The 14617-nt window shown below is 42.9% G+C and overlaps 1 protein-coding gene across 3 annotated transcripts in view; it reads right to left on the minus strand.

Annotated features, from left to right (window-relative positions):
* The window catches only part of ANAPC4 (anaphase promoting complex subunit 4), a 113843-nt gene that overhangs the window by 62622 nt on the left and 36604 nt on the right, over window positions 1–14617 (minus strand). For 2 of the 3 annotated variants that reach the window (XM_075840141.1, XM_075840142.1), the window contains exons 6-7: window positions 9656–9682; window positions 2275–2319 (exon numbers count right to left, since the gene is read on the minus strand). In XM_075840141.1, coding sequence (XP_075696256.1) covers window positions 2275–2319; window positions 9656–9682 — 72 coding nt within the window. Of the gene's footprint in view, window positions 1–2274; window positions 2320–9655; window positions 9683–14206; window positions 14278–14617 lie in introns of those variants that run through there. The other variant, XM_075840143.1, reaches the window with a different exon arrangement.

Consider the following 14617-nt stretch of genomic DNA (forward strand, 5'->3'; position numbering starts at 1 on the left):
CTTTCCAGTGATGAATTTTGTTTGATCGCCATGCATGATATGAGTGATAACCGAATAAAGACGGTCCACAAGTATTTAGTAAGCAACTTATAATTTAGATCCATTAGAGAAATAGATCGATATGACCTACAATCTCTAGGGCCATCCAGTTTAAGGGGAATGACAATAGTTACCTCATACAGGGACACAGGCAATTGGCCTCCAGCTAAGGCCGCTTGGAACATTTGCAGCAATTGAGGGCCCAGAATATATATATATATATATTTAGTGTACACTTCCAATGGCAAACCGTCAGGTAAAATTGACTTCCCCCTGGCCATGTCCCCCCTGGGCATCCTGAATCTCCAGTAATGTAATCTCCTTGTCCAAACATTCTTTATCCTTTGGCGTAAAGTTCGGGTATCTGAATAGGTGCTAAACAGTAGAATAACTAGCTTTAAAAGTATATAAGTCCTGATAAAACACACAAAATCGCTCGCCAATTTCATTCACTTCAGACAGAGTAACTCCCTTCTGAACCCTCTTGCACACAACCAAGTGCCACTCGTGCCGTTTTCCACGGCAGCCGAGTGGCACCCGATGGTTTTCACAAACCCATTCACTTTAGTGGGTAAATCAGGTCTGTGAAAACGGACCAGACTATCCAATCCGTGGATAAACAGAACATGTCCTATCTTTCCACGGATCACGGACAGGACTCGGGCGGCACACATGGTCGTGTGCATTAGGGCTAAGAGTTAAACCTCGGAATTGCAATCGCTGAATTATGATTACATAAATATGGGCCAAAAGTCGACCAAACGGGTCTGCAATCTCAAACGAGTTTTGTTTATTGAAAAATATTTTCCAATCACTTTTCTCCTGTGAATGCAACACATATGCCCTGCCTGCAACCAGGAAACCCGATTTACTTCAGTTGGCAGCTGTACAAAGTGCGTTTCAAGGTACTTACAGGAGGCGGTCAATTCCTTCTCCCTCAGATTGAATTTTTATGTTGATGAAAGAAAGTGCAGTATGCAGGGAACCCCTTAGAAACGCCTTTAGGGTATCCCACTAAAGCAGGGTATCCGCTCCTCGGAAACAATTGAAGTTGGTCTGGTATACGATCATTAGGGCACATTAAGGATGTCCAAAAGGGATGTATCCGCCAGCTAACAGTGTGGGACTGAAATGTAATTTCCAATTGTAAGGAAGAATGACCTGATGCATTAGGCGACCCATAGAAGATAGTAGAGACTGACCAATAGGTCAATGGAGTGCCCATTATATAATCAATCCTGGATAAGGCCCATCTAGCTGCTGTAAAACAGGAATACTCCACTAGAACGGGGACTTGCTCTCTCCACAGGTCCAACCACCCTATATCGATGATGAGACGCTTTAGAGGAGAAATTATTGATGTGGAGCTGGCAGACTGACCAGCAGCCCTAAATTTATCCAATGCAGGGTCTAATACCGTATTATAGTCTGCCATGAAAATTAACGCCCGTGTCTCTTAATAGAAGTTCATCGACCAAAACAATAAAAAAGACATGGTAAAAAAATGCAGTGTGAACGCAGCCTAAAAGTCAAGCTATGTCACTTTAGAACTGAGTATATAGGAGTGAAGCAAAACAATGACCCTGAGCAACTAATGCCCAGGTCACACCTGCCAATTCCGTTGTATGATGGACACCATTGGCATCCGACAAAACCCATTGACTTTAATGGATTCCGTTGGAATTCCGTCAGTGTGTTCGTGATTTTACCAGAAACAATAGCGCAGCATGCTGCGGTATTTTGTTTTTGGTATTTTCGGGCACATCTGTGATGAAGGCCCCTAACGGAGTCTCCAACGCAGATGTGAACAGGCCCTAAGAAGTACTAGTGTCAGGGAGAGAGGGAACAATGTGGAACACACAAACTACTAAGGCCCCATGCACACGACTGTAAAAACGCCCGTAATAGACTTCTATTAGCCACGGGTACCTTCCCGTTTGCGTAGGGGAATGTGCCCGTGCCGTTGGAAAATATAGAACACGTCCTAATTCAGGCCGTAATTACGGCACGGGTAGCCCATAGATGTCTATGGGGCTCCCGTAATTACGGGAGAGTTGCTAGGCAACGTCAGGGGATTTAAATTTTTGAATAAAGAGAAGCAGAGAAAATGGTGTAACATTTAGGGGTCACTGCCAGAAAGGACCCTATGGGTCAAGTTCCTCTTTGTAGCTTGTTGAGGAACAGGAAGAGCACAGGGAAGGAAGATTCGTGGAAATTGTCATCACTTTCACCTACCGTACATCTCCCAAAAGCTTTATTATTTCATCAGATTTTTCTTCACTGCGACAAAAAAATAAACAAATGTTAAGCTCAGTTACTTACACTTCTCTTATTACATATAATATGGTTTTAAATGAGATTTCTACAAAAGAAGACGGGTTTACCAGTGATTTATTTGCTCTAGTGATGGCATAAGATGATCACGTATGATTACGTCTCACATTTGATAGACATAGTGATTTTAAAATACCAGTAAGTTGTGTTACTTTTGATATAGCTAAACTTTATCATGTATGCCCATGACAGGATGTCATTTCCTTTCAGAAGCAAATTCTGTTAGGCCATATTCACACATTGCAGATGTAGTCAGTATTTTGCATCAGTATTTGTAAGCCAATACCTTCAAATTATTGATGCAAAGTGCTGTAGAAGAAACAAAATCTGTGCAGATTTGAGGGCATACCACGAATTGTCAAATCTGCTTATTTTTTCTTCTTCTAGATTTGCTGGAGATTTCACCTATTCAAATGCACCACCTGTAGATTTCTGTGAAGATTTTAGGTCATCTAAATCATTTACAATGATTGGAGCCAAAACAGTTCAAGCTACAGGTAAAAGAATCACAAAAGACACATGCAACAATAGTAAAAAAAAAAAAAGGGAGGATAAAAAGGTAGAAGATGAAAGCGGAACTCGGCCTGTTTGAGCTATATGGTAATTTCAATAGGGAGAGGGACACACAAACACCTGCCAGACACCTGATCGCAGCTTAAAGAGACTGTCACCACATTAAAAGTGCCCTATCTCCTACACAAGGGTATGTTCACACGGCCTATTTACGGACGTAATTCGGGCGTTTTTGCCCCGAATTACGTCCGAAAATAGCGCCTCAATAGCGCTGACAAACATCTGCCCATTGAAAGCAATGGGCAGACGTTTGTCTGTTCACACGAGGCGTAATTTACGCGCCGCTGTCAAATGACGGCGCGTAAATAGACGCCCGCGTCAAAGAAGTGACCTGTCACTTCTTTGGCCGTAATTGGAGCCGTTATTCATTGACTCCAATGAATAGCAGCGCCAATTACGTCCGTAATGGACGCGGCGTTCAAGCGCCTGCACATGCCGTTACGGCTGAAATTACGGGGATGTTTTTAGGCTGAAACATCCCCGTAATTTCATCCGTTACGGACGCCCTCGTGTGAACATACCCTAAGGAGATAGGCGCTATAATGTAGGTGACAGTAATGCTTTTTATTTTTAAAAAACTATCTATTTTCACAACGTTAGGAGCGATTTTGGTTTATGCTAATTAGTTTCTCAATGGACAACTGGGCGTGTTTTACTATTGACCAAGTGGGCGTTGTACAGAGGAGTGTATGACGCTGACCAATCAGTGACCAATCAGCATCATACACTTCTCTCCATTCATTTAGTCAGCGCATAGGGATCCTTTTAGATCACTATGTGCTGTCTTATACTAACACATTAACGATACTGAAGTGTTTAGACAGTGAATAGACATTCCACGGGATATCTATTCACAATCCTGGCACTTCGTTACTCTGTGGTAGTTACAGCAGAGCAAGCGTAATCTCGTTGTAACCTGTCATCTATAGCGTAATCTCGCGAGATTACGCTTTGCTCTGCTGTAACTACCACAGAAACATTAACGAAGTGCATAGATTGTGAATAGACATCCCGTGGAATGTCTATTCACTGTCTAAACACTTCAGTATCGTTAATGTGTTAGTATAAGACAGCACATAAGGATCTAGCAGGATCCCTATGCGCTGAGTAAATGAATGGAGAGAAGTGTATGACGCGGATTAGTCACTGATTGGTCAGCGTCATACACTCCTCTGTACAACGCCCACTTGGTCAATAGTAAAACACGCCCAGTTGTTCATTGAGAAACTCATTAGCATAAAGCTAAAATCGCTAATAAAGTGGTGAAAATAGATTGCTTTTTATTTAACAAAAACTCTGCTGTCACCTACATTATAGCGCCGATCTCCTTATGCAGGAGATAGGGCACTTATAATGTGGTGACAGAGCCTCCTTAAATCCTGGTGAAAGAAAGTACTGGGCAACATTCCCAAACCTCCTTTCCAGTCAGGGGGCCCTAAACATAAGATAATTGGTGGATCCCGACTATTTCGGCAGGGTCTGAGTGTGTTAACCCCTTAAGGACGCAGCCTAGTTTTGGCCTTAAGGCTCAGAGCCCATTTTTCAAATCTGACATATTTCACTTTATGTGGTAATAACGTCGGAATGCTTAAACCTACCCAAGCGATTCTGAGATTGTTTTCTCGTGACACATTGGGCTTCATGTTCGTGGTAAAATTTGGTCGATATATTCAGTGTTTATTGGTGAAAAATTGCAAAATGTAGAGAAAATTTTGAAAAAATTGCATTTTTCTGAATTTAAATGCATCTGCTTGTAAAACAGACGGTTATACCACCCAAAATAGTTACTAGTTCACATTTCCCATATGTCTACTTTAGATTGGCATCGTTTTTTGAACATTTTTTTATTTTTCTTGGACGTTACAAGGCTTAGAACATAAACAGCAATTTCTCATATTTTTAAGAAAATTTCAAAAGCCTTTTTTTTAAGGTACCTCTTGAGTTCTGAAGTGGCTTTGTGGGGCCTATGTATTAGAAACCCTGATAAAACACCCCATTTAAAAAACTAGACCCCTCAAAGTATTCAAAACAGCAGTTAGAAAGTTTTTTAACCCTTCAGGCATTTCACAGGAATTAAAGCAAAGTGGAGGTGAAATTTGCAAATTTCATTTTTCTTGCTGAATTTCAATTTTATTCATTTTTTTTTCTGTAACACAGAAGGTTTTACCAGAGAAACACTACTAAATATGTATTCTCCAGATTCTGCAGTTTTTAGAAATGTCCCACATGTGGCCCTACTGCGCTCGTGGACTAAAACACAAGCCCTAGAAGCAAAGAAGCACCTAGTGCATTTTGAGGCCCCTTTTTTATTAGAATATATTTTAGGCAGCATGCCAGGTTTGAAGAGGTGTTGAGGTGTCAAAACAGTAGGAATCCCCCAATAGTGACCCCATTTTGGAAACTACACCCCTCAAGGAATTCATTTAGGGTTGTTGTTACCATTTTGACCGCACAGTTTTTTCACAGCACGTATTTGAATTGGGCTCTGAAATGAAAAAAATGTCATTTTTTCAAATAAAATGTCATTTGTGATCAAAATTTCTTATTTTCACAAGGAACAAAATACCCCATTTTGTTGCCCAATTTGTCCTTAGTGTGGCAATACCCCATTTGTGGTGATAAACTGCCGTTTGGGCCCATGGGAGGGCTCAGAAGGAAAGGAGCGCTATATGTTTGTTGGAGTCCAGATTTTGTTGGATTGGTTTTCGGGTGCCATGTCGCATTTGCAGAGCCTCAGAGGTATCAAAGCAATGGAAACCCACCAAAAGTGACCCCATTTTGGAAACTACACCCCTCAAGGAATTCATTTATGGTTGTTGTTAGCATTTTGACCACACAGTTTTTTCACAGCACCTATTTCAATTGGGCTGTGACATTAAAAAAATGACATTTTTTCCAATAAGATGTAATTTTTTACCAAAATTTCTTATTTTCACAGGGAACAAAATACTCAATTTTGTTGCCCAATTTCTCCTGAGTGCATCAATACCCCATTTGTGGCAATAAACTGCCGTTTGGGCCCATGGGAGGCCTCAGAAGGGAAGGAGCGCTGTGTGTTCTTTGGAGTACAGATTTTGCTGGTTTGGTTTTCGGGTGCCATGTCGCATTTGCAGAGCCCCAGAGGTATCAAAGCAATGGAAACCCACCAGAAGTGACCCCATTTTGGAAACTACACCCCTCAAGGAATTCATTTATGGGTAATGTGACCATTTAGACTCCATAGTTTCTTCACAGAACTAATTTGAATTGGGCTGGGAATTAAAAAAAAATATATTTTTTCCAATAATATGTCATTTTAGCTCAAAAATTCTTATTTTCACAAGAAATAAAATACTCCATTCTGTTGCCCAATTTGTCCTGAGTGCGGCAATACCCCATTTGTGGTGATAAACTGCCGTTTGGGCCCATGGGAGGGCTCAGAAGGAAAGGAGCGCTGTGTGTTCTTTGGAGTCCAGATTTTGCTGGATTGGTTTTCGGGTGCCATGTCGCATTTGCAGAGCCCCAGAGGTATCAAAGCAATAGAAACCAACCACAAATGACCCCATTTTGGAAACTACACCCCTCAAGGAATTCATTTATGGGTGTTGTGACCATTTTGACCCCATAGTTTTTTCACAGAACTTATTTGAATTGGGCTGGGAATGAAAACAAAATTATTTTTTTCAAATAATATGTAGTTTTGGCTGAAAATTTCTTATTTTCACAAGAAACAAAATACCCCATTCTGTTGCGCAATTTGTTCTGAGGGCCGCAATACCCCATTTGTTGTGATAAACTGCCATTTGGGCCCATGGGAGGGCTCAGAAGGAAAGGACCACCATTTGGCCTACTGGGGATTTTCTAGTGCGAAGTCATGTATGCAGAAGCCCCTGAGGTACCAGAACAGTTGAAACCCCCAAGAAGTGACCCCGTTTTAAAAACTACACCCTTAAGGCATTCATCTAGAGGTGTAGTGGCCATTTTGACCGGAGACCTACACCCCATAAACTGTAATGTGGGTTCTCCCGGGTATGGCAATACCCTACATGTGGCTGTTATCAGCTGCCTGGACACACAGCAGGGATCAGAGGGGAAAGACGAGGGGGGATAAGCTGTGTGGAGTGCATCAGGGTAAGTAAAATTGGGGTAAATTATAAACCAAGGGATGTATGATAAATTTTAAAACACTTTCATACAGAGCTCTGGTTATTCGGGACACGTGTCACATTGATATATTGTGTCCTCCCTTACCCCCTCTTATAGCAGACTTTGCACCTCTTTTGACTTTTTCCCTTCTTGCCAGTTTGGGGAACTTCTCCTGGAAAGTGTTGCCCTGGTACGATGCGTGTGGGCTCGCTTCCAGAAGTACTGGGTGCCCCCCCCTTCTTGGTCCCTAAAGATTAGGTTCTTGATAATCACCTCTTGAAATTCCAGGAAAGTTCCCGTCTGGCCTGCACATCGACGTAGCATGTACGCATTGTACAATGCCATCTGTATGATGTGCCCGGCCAGCTTCTTATACCACACCGCATGGCGCTGTAGGGCTTCAGGGCTTGATCTTACAAGTCCATCCCTCCCATGTACCTATTGTAGTCCAGGATGCAGTCTGGTTTGGGGGTGGCCTTTCCTTCATATATCCTAAACCTGTAGGTATACTCTGATGCACTCTCACAGCTTATACATCTTCACGCCATACCTTGCCCTCTTACCCGGCAGGTACTCGCGGAATTGAACCCTCCCTTTAAAATGTACCAGGGACTCATCAATAGAAATACACTTCTCAGGGGTGTATGCTTGGGAAAACCGGGCACTGGAACGGTCTAATAGGGGTCTCCGTTTATACAAACGGTCAAAACTGGGGTAATCTCGGGGTGGGCACGGCTCATTATCAGTATAATGTAAGAAGCGAAGTATTGCCTCATTTATTTATTTTTTTAGGTTCCAGTTCAGTTCTGAAGTTGCTTTGAGGGGCCCATATATTAGAAACCCCTATCAAACACCCCATTTTAGAAACTAGACCCCTCAAAGTATCCACAACAGCATTTAGAAAGTTTATGAACCCTTTAGGTGTTTCACGGGAATTTAGAGCAAAGTAGAGGTGAAATTTACATTTTTTTTTTTGTCAGAAAATCCTCTTTATACCATTTTTTTTATAACACAAAAGGATTTATCAGAGAAACGCAACTTAATACGTATTGCCCAGATTCTGCAGTTTTGAGAAATATCCCACATGTGGCCCTCGTGCGGTAATGGACTGAAGCATCGGCCTCCGAAGCAAAGGAGCACCTAGTGGATTTTGAAGCATCTTTTTTATTAGGCACCATGTCCGTTTTGAAGAGGTCTTGTGGTGCCAAAACATTGGGAACCCCCCAAAAGTGACCCCAATTTGGAAACTAGACCCCTTGAGGAATCCATTGGAGTTTTCTTGGGGTGCATGCGGCTTTTTGATCAGTTTTTATTCTATTTTTAGGTGGCGTGGTGACTAAAAAACAGCAATTGTACGATTGTTTTTTTTTTCGTTTTTTTTTACAGCGTTCACCGTGCGCTATAAATGACATATTCACTTTATTCTGCGGGGCGATACGATTACGGCGATACCAGATGTTTATAGTTTTTTTTTATGTCTTATGGCGTTTGCACAATAAAATAAGTTTTGTAAACAATCATTCACTTTTGGTGTTACCTTATTCTAAGAGGCATAAAGTTTTTATTTTTCAATCAATAAAGCCGTGCGAGGACTTATTTTTTGCGTAACGAACTGTAGTTTCGATCAGTACCATTTTTAGGTACATGCGACTTTTTGATCTCTTTTTATTCCATTTTTTGGGAGGTGAAGTGACCAAAGAATTGTGATTGTGGTTCGGTTTATTATTTTTTTTTTTTACGGCGTTCACCGTGCGGGATAAATAATGAAATAATTTTGTAGTTCAGGCCGTTACGGACGCGGCGATACCAATTATGTATAGTTTATTTGTTTTTTTATATATTTTTATTAATAATAAAGGACTGATAAGGGAAAAGGGGGGATTTTTACTTTTAATACTTTTAAATCTTTTATTTTCTTATTTTTACACAACTTTTTTTAACTTTTTTTTTACTTTATTACTTTGTCCCACTAGGGGACATGAGGGCAGGAGGCCCTGATCGCTATTCTAATACACTGCACTACATGCGTAGTGCAGTGTATTAGAACTGTCAGCTACTCACTGACAGCAAGCATAGTGGGTCCTGACGTTGTCAGGACCCACTAGGCTTCCGTCTATGGCATCGCCGGACGCCATTGTTTGGTGTCCGGTTGCCATAGTCACCATCGCCGGCCGCTATCGCGTAGCAGGCCGGCGATGGCAGCTTAACCCCTAAAAAGCCGCGATCTCTATAGAACGCGGCTTTTAAGGGGTTAATCAGCGGGGACACAGCGATCGGTCCCCGCTGTAGGAGCTGTGACAGCTGCTGAACAAGACAGCAGCGTCACAGCTCCTGTATGTGTCGGGAGGACGGCCGAAACGGCCGTTACTCCCGAGACGTACTATTACGGCATGGAGCGCGAACGATACAGCTGCCATGACGTAATAGTACGTCAAGGAGCGGGAAGGGGTTAATGTAATGTGTAAGTACAGATAAAAGGGACAAATAATGTCTAAATATAAGATTCTCTGCTTATGTTTCTTTGTGCTAAACATTTTTTGCCGTTTACCATCATTGTAAAGCCCCTAATTTTATTCTGCCTTACCTGAATATTTTAGCTGTGGCATTGTAACTATAAAAAGAAAAAAACAAAAAGAAAAGCCAGAAACAGATAAATATCAGAGTAAAGCAACTTGGAGCACATACAACATTTACATGATCTAGTTTTCTTTATGCAAATTTATTTTTTACTGTAGAATTAACTCTGCAATAGATTCCCCTTTAAAGGGGTTGTCCGAGATATATTTTTATTTTAAAGTTAAACACACAATGCACACATTAAGTATTCCCTAATATACTTACCTGTGCAATCTTGCTTCTGTTCTCCGTTCTGGCAGCTCTTTTCTGCCGATCACATGTCTTCTGACGTCACGTTTTCTTCCTCCTCCACTGTCGTGTCGTGTCCCGATCACATGGTCTCGCCCCAGCGAGACCTCGGATGGGACACGACACGTCACTGGAGATGTGTCGTTTCTGCGGGTGCCCGCCCAGCCTATGCATCTTTTCACTGTGAACGCGCCTATGCATGTTCACAGTGAAAAAAGTGAAGAGGGACGGCACCCGCGGACTAGAAAGGTACAGTGACCTCTGTACTTTTAGTTCTTCCCCTATCAAAGCCTACACATAGTAGGCTTTGATAGGGAATTATACAACACTATGCAGCACACGGGTCGCATGCAGCCCTTGAGGCTGTTATCTGCGGCCCGCGGGACACCGTGCACTGTTTAACAACTGGTTCCTGACCGCTGGCTGTATTTTTACGGCCAGCGGTCAGGGACGGGTCCTTAAAACCCGAGCCATAGACTTTCTACGGCTCGGGTTTTAACTTGCTGCCCGCGCGATCGGGCAGCTGTATGTCGGGTCTCCGGCTGTCAGTGACTGCCGGGGACCCTGAGGAGAAGACAGAAGCTGCTTTAGCTGCTTCTGTCTTCTCCGATGTCTTTTTACACAGCGCTCAATGCGCGCTGTGTACAGGAATAGAGACAGCAGCAGCGGCGCTGTCTCTATTCCTCCCGGTATCATGTGACTGGTCACATGATCACCGGGTGCCGTTAGTGGCAGACTGCTGCTGTGTCTTACTAGACCCAGCACAGCCCTATTAGTGACAATCGTCACTATGAGAGGGCTGATTTCCCCTGTAACTGGGGCTGCTGTGCAGCTCCAGTTACAGTGGAAAAACATGTAAAAGAAAGAAAAAAAATATATAAAGTCCCCAAAGGTCTTTTTTGACCTTTGAGGATCAGACTACAGTAATAAAAAAATAGTAAAGTAAAGTGCAAAAAAAAATACAATAATAAATACACATAAAATACCCACCCCAAAAAAATACCGTTCCCCCCCGACAATCATTGTTATAACGCTAGCGCTGACCCAATTACCCTAATATAGACATGTAATATATTAAAATTTACGGTAGACAATGACGATCACAAATAAAAGGTATATTTTAGGGTAAAACTATGTTATTACCAAAAAAAAATAGCTGAAACGTAAAAAAGCTTTTTTTTTACTAATATTTTCAAACTTTATGAAAGAAAATTCTAAAATGGCAAAAAAGGTGTGTATAAAAATGATAAAAAAAAGAAACCTGCATTATCTACGGAAAAAACGTCGCAAAAATCACGTCGTTAGCCCAACAAATAAAAAAGTTATAGCCATTTAACTAACGCGTGCTAAAAATGGCTAAACGGTGTCTGGTCCTGAAGGCGCAAAATAGCGCGGCCCTGAACTGGTTAAGATCTTCTGGGGTCCTGTATCTAAGCCTACATTGTTAGGGTATGTTCACACGAGGGCGTCCATAACGGCTGAAATTACGGGGATGTTTCCGCCTGGTTTTTTTTAAAGCGGAAACAGCGTAGCAAAACTTGTAAAAAACGGCCCGAAAATGCGTACCATTGATTTCAATGGGAGGCGTCGGCGTCTTTTTCCCGCGAGCAGTAAAACTGCCTCGTGGGAAAAAGAAGCGACATGCTCCATCTTCGGGCGTTTACACCTCTGACCTCCCATTGACTTCAATGGGAGGCAGAGAAAGCGTATTTCCGTTGTTTTATGCCCGCGGCGCTCAATTGCCGTGGGCGAAAAACATGACGGAAAACGACGCGAAAAACGCAGCAAAAAAAGCCGCAAAAACAACGCCAAAAAGGCTACGATAAACGCCGCGAAAAACATCGCAAATAAAGCAGCGAAAAAAGAGGCAAAAAAAGCCACGAAAAACGACAGGAAAAACGCCATGAAAGACGCAACGAAAAACGCAGAAAAAAAACCGCAAACAGCGACGCAAAAAAAAAGAGGCGAAAAACGACGCAAAAAAGGCTACGATAAACGCCACGGAAAACGTTGCGAAAAACATCGTGGAAAAAGCCGCAAACAAAGAGGCAAAGAACGCCGTGAAAAACTACTGGGAAAACGCCACGAAAGACGCAACGAAAAACGCAGCAAAAATAGCCGCAAACAACGATGCAAAAAAAGAAACGATACGAAAAAGGCTACGATAAACGCAACGGAAAACACAGCAAAAAAAGACGCAAACAAACAAGCAAAAAACGCCAAGATAAACGAAGCGAAAAACGGCCCGAACAAAGCGGCAAACAAAACCGCAAACAAAGCCGCAAACAGCGCACAAAAAACTCCGGGAAAAATGACGCAAAAATCAACGTGCAGGGAGAGGTAAATCTGCCGCAAACTTCAAGACGGAATTTTGAGGCAGATATTCCTCCGGCAAAAAAACTCTGTGTGAACATAGCCTTAGTGGAGAGAGACGTGAGATAGAGGAGGGTGGGCGAGGGTTAGGGTGAGGGTTAGGGGGGATTCACACGAGCGTGTATTCGGTCCGTGCGGGCCGCGTGGTTTTCACGCGGCACGCATGGACCAATACAAGTCTATGGGGCAGTACAGACAGTCCGTGCTTTTTGCGCAGCGTTTGTCTGCTGCGCAAAATGCGCGACAGGTTCAATAACTCTGCGTATTTCGCGCATCACGCACCCATTGAAGTCAATGGGTGCGTGAAAATCACGCGCACCACACGGAAGCACTTCCGTGGGACGAGCGTGATTCGCGCAACAGCAGTGAAAAGGATGAATGAAAACCGAAAAGCACCACGTGCTTTTCTGTTTCCGAACATCCAAACGGAGTGTCTTTGCGTACCGAACTTCACCGGGTTCGGCCAAACTCGTTTTGGCCGATCCCGGCAAAAAAATTATCGGTACGCGACGTCAGGAGATAGTCACTGTCCATGGTGCTGAAAGAGTTAAACTGTTTCAGCACCATGGACAGTGACTTGCGATCCCAAAATACATTAACCTGTAAAAAAAACCCGAAGTTCTAACTTACCGATTACTCCTGTCTCCTTCCTGCAGTCCGACCTCCCGGGATGACACTTCAGTTCAAGTGACAGCTCCAGCCAATCACAGGCCAAGCACAGGCTGCAGCCAATCACAGGCTGCAGCGGTCACTTGGACTGCTGCGTCATCCAGGGAGGTGGGGCCCGATGTCAAGAGAGGCGCGTCACCAAGGACGCGTCACCAAGGACGCGTCACCAAGGCAACGGCCGGGAAGTTCTCGGTAAGTAGGAACTTTATCTTTTTTTTTTACAGGTTTTTCGCTGTTGTGTTCGGCATTCACTGTCGAGGGTGCTGAAAGATTTAGCTCTTTCAGCACCTTGGACAGTGACGGGCGTCGACAAGCCTCATCTCTATGATGCCGGCTGCGCGAAAATCACGCAGCCGCGCATCAGACACGCATGACACACGCAGCTGTCAAATGGTTTTTGCGCTCGCAAAACGCCGCGTTGTTTGCGCGCGCAAAAACGCAACGCTCGTGTGAATCTCCCCTTAGGGTGAGGGTGGACGAGGGTGAGGGGAGACACGAAGAGGTTTATAGACCTGAAAAGAGAAACAAAACATAATGGGGGGAGAACGGTCACCATCCTTCAAGAATGTCAGCAAGGAGACAATCCAGTGAAGGAGGTCAGCGGGAGGAGCAAGGACAGCTCACGTGAACTCTTGGAAGGTACGTGCACGCTCATTGCAGCCTGCAATGAGCGTGCACGGGAAAAAAGTTTCATAACAAGGAAAGATCAACAAACCAGAGCTGAACTGCATGTAAACAAACCGTGCTAAATTCAAAGAAGAAATGTGCTAAGTAGAATTTTTTTTTAAAATAATGCTTTATTTAGGTTGTCTGTATAAGGGGTAATGTATGACAGAGTTTTTGAAAAAATGTTGGTATCTCGGACAACCCCTTTAAAGAGCAACTAGCATTGCAGCATTTTAAAACTTACCCGGGTACTAAACCCAAAGGTAAATGCACCCCACTGTGGTTTGTTTTTGTATATCCCCTTCTATTCATATAGGGTAAAATTTGTGTAATGTCTTCTATAATCATCTTGTTGGCAGGAGAGCAACAGCTCGACTATTCACATTTCGAATGAATAAGTCAGGCCAATTTTCATACAATAACTTTATTTAGAGAACATTGAATCTTGGGACCTTGTCTGAAAATATGCATACACATACATGGGAAACAGATTCAAGATCCTTCTATTATAAATGTAGATTTTGGAGGGGATGTCTTGTTTAAATAATCCATTTTCATTTACCTTAATAGGGAATTCTGAGTTAATGGAGGGGGGTCTCTCGCTCCGAAGGACCCAGCATGATCATGCATTACATGGACAGCCTATTGATTTAAATTATAACGGAGTAAAACGTCATTTTCATTATTGTGGCGCTGCAGGCAAATTGCTAGGTCCCAGCAGGATCGGCTCATCCTTGGAGGACCACTCTAACAAAAAGAGAATGTGCAAAGCGGACAACCCCTTCAAATGGACATTAACCTTTCAAACAACGTACACTGATCTAATAGTATACCTGATATAGATCAACTTTGTAATATACTTACTGTTAAAATGTAGTTGTTTTATCCATGCAAATTCTGTGTGAAGTTACTGCCACTAGGTGTCTCCCTTCCTATAATCTGCTGTCCACCCCATTGTCAAGCAAAATCTGTC

This window comes from Rhinoderma darwinii, chromosome 10, assembly GCF_050947455.1.
Source record: "Rhinoderma darwinii isolate aRhiDar2 chromosome 10, aRhiDar2.hap1, whole genome shotgun sequence".
NCBI lineage: Eukaryota > Metazoa > Chordata > Amphibia > Anura > Rhinodermatidae > Rhinoderma > Rhinoderma darwinii.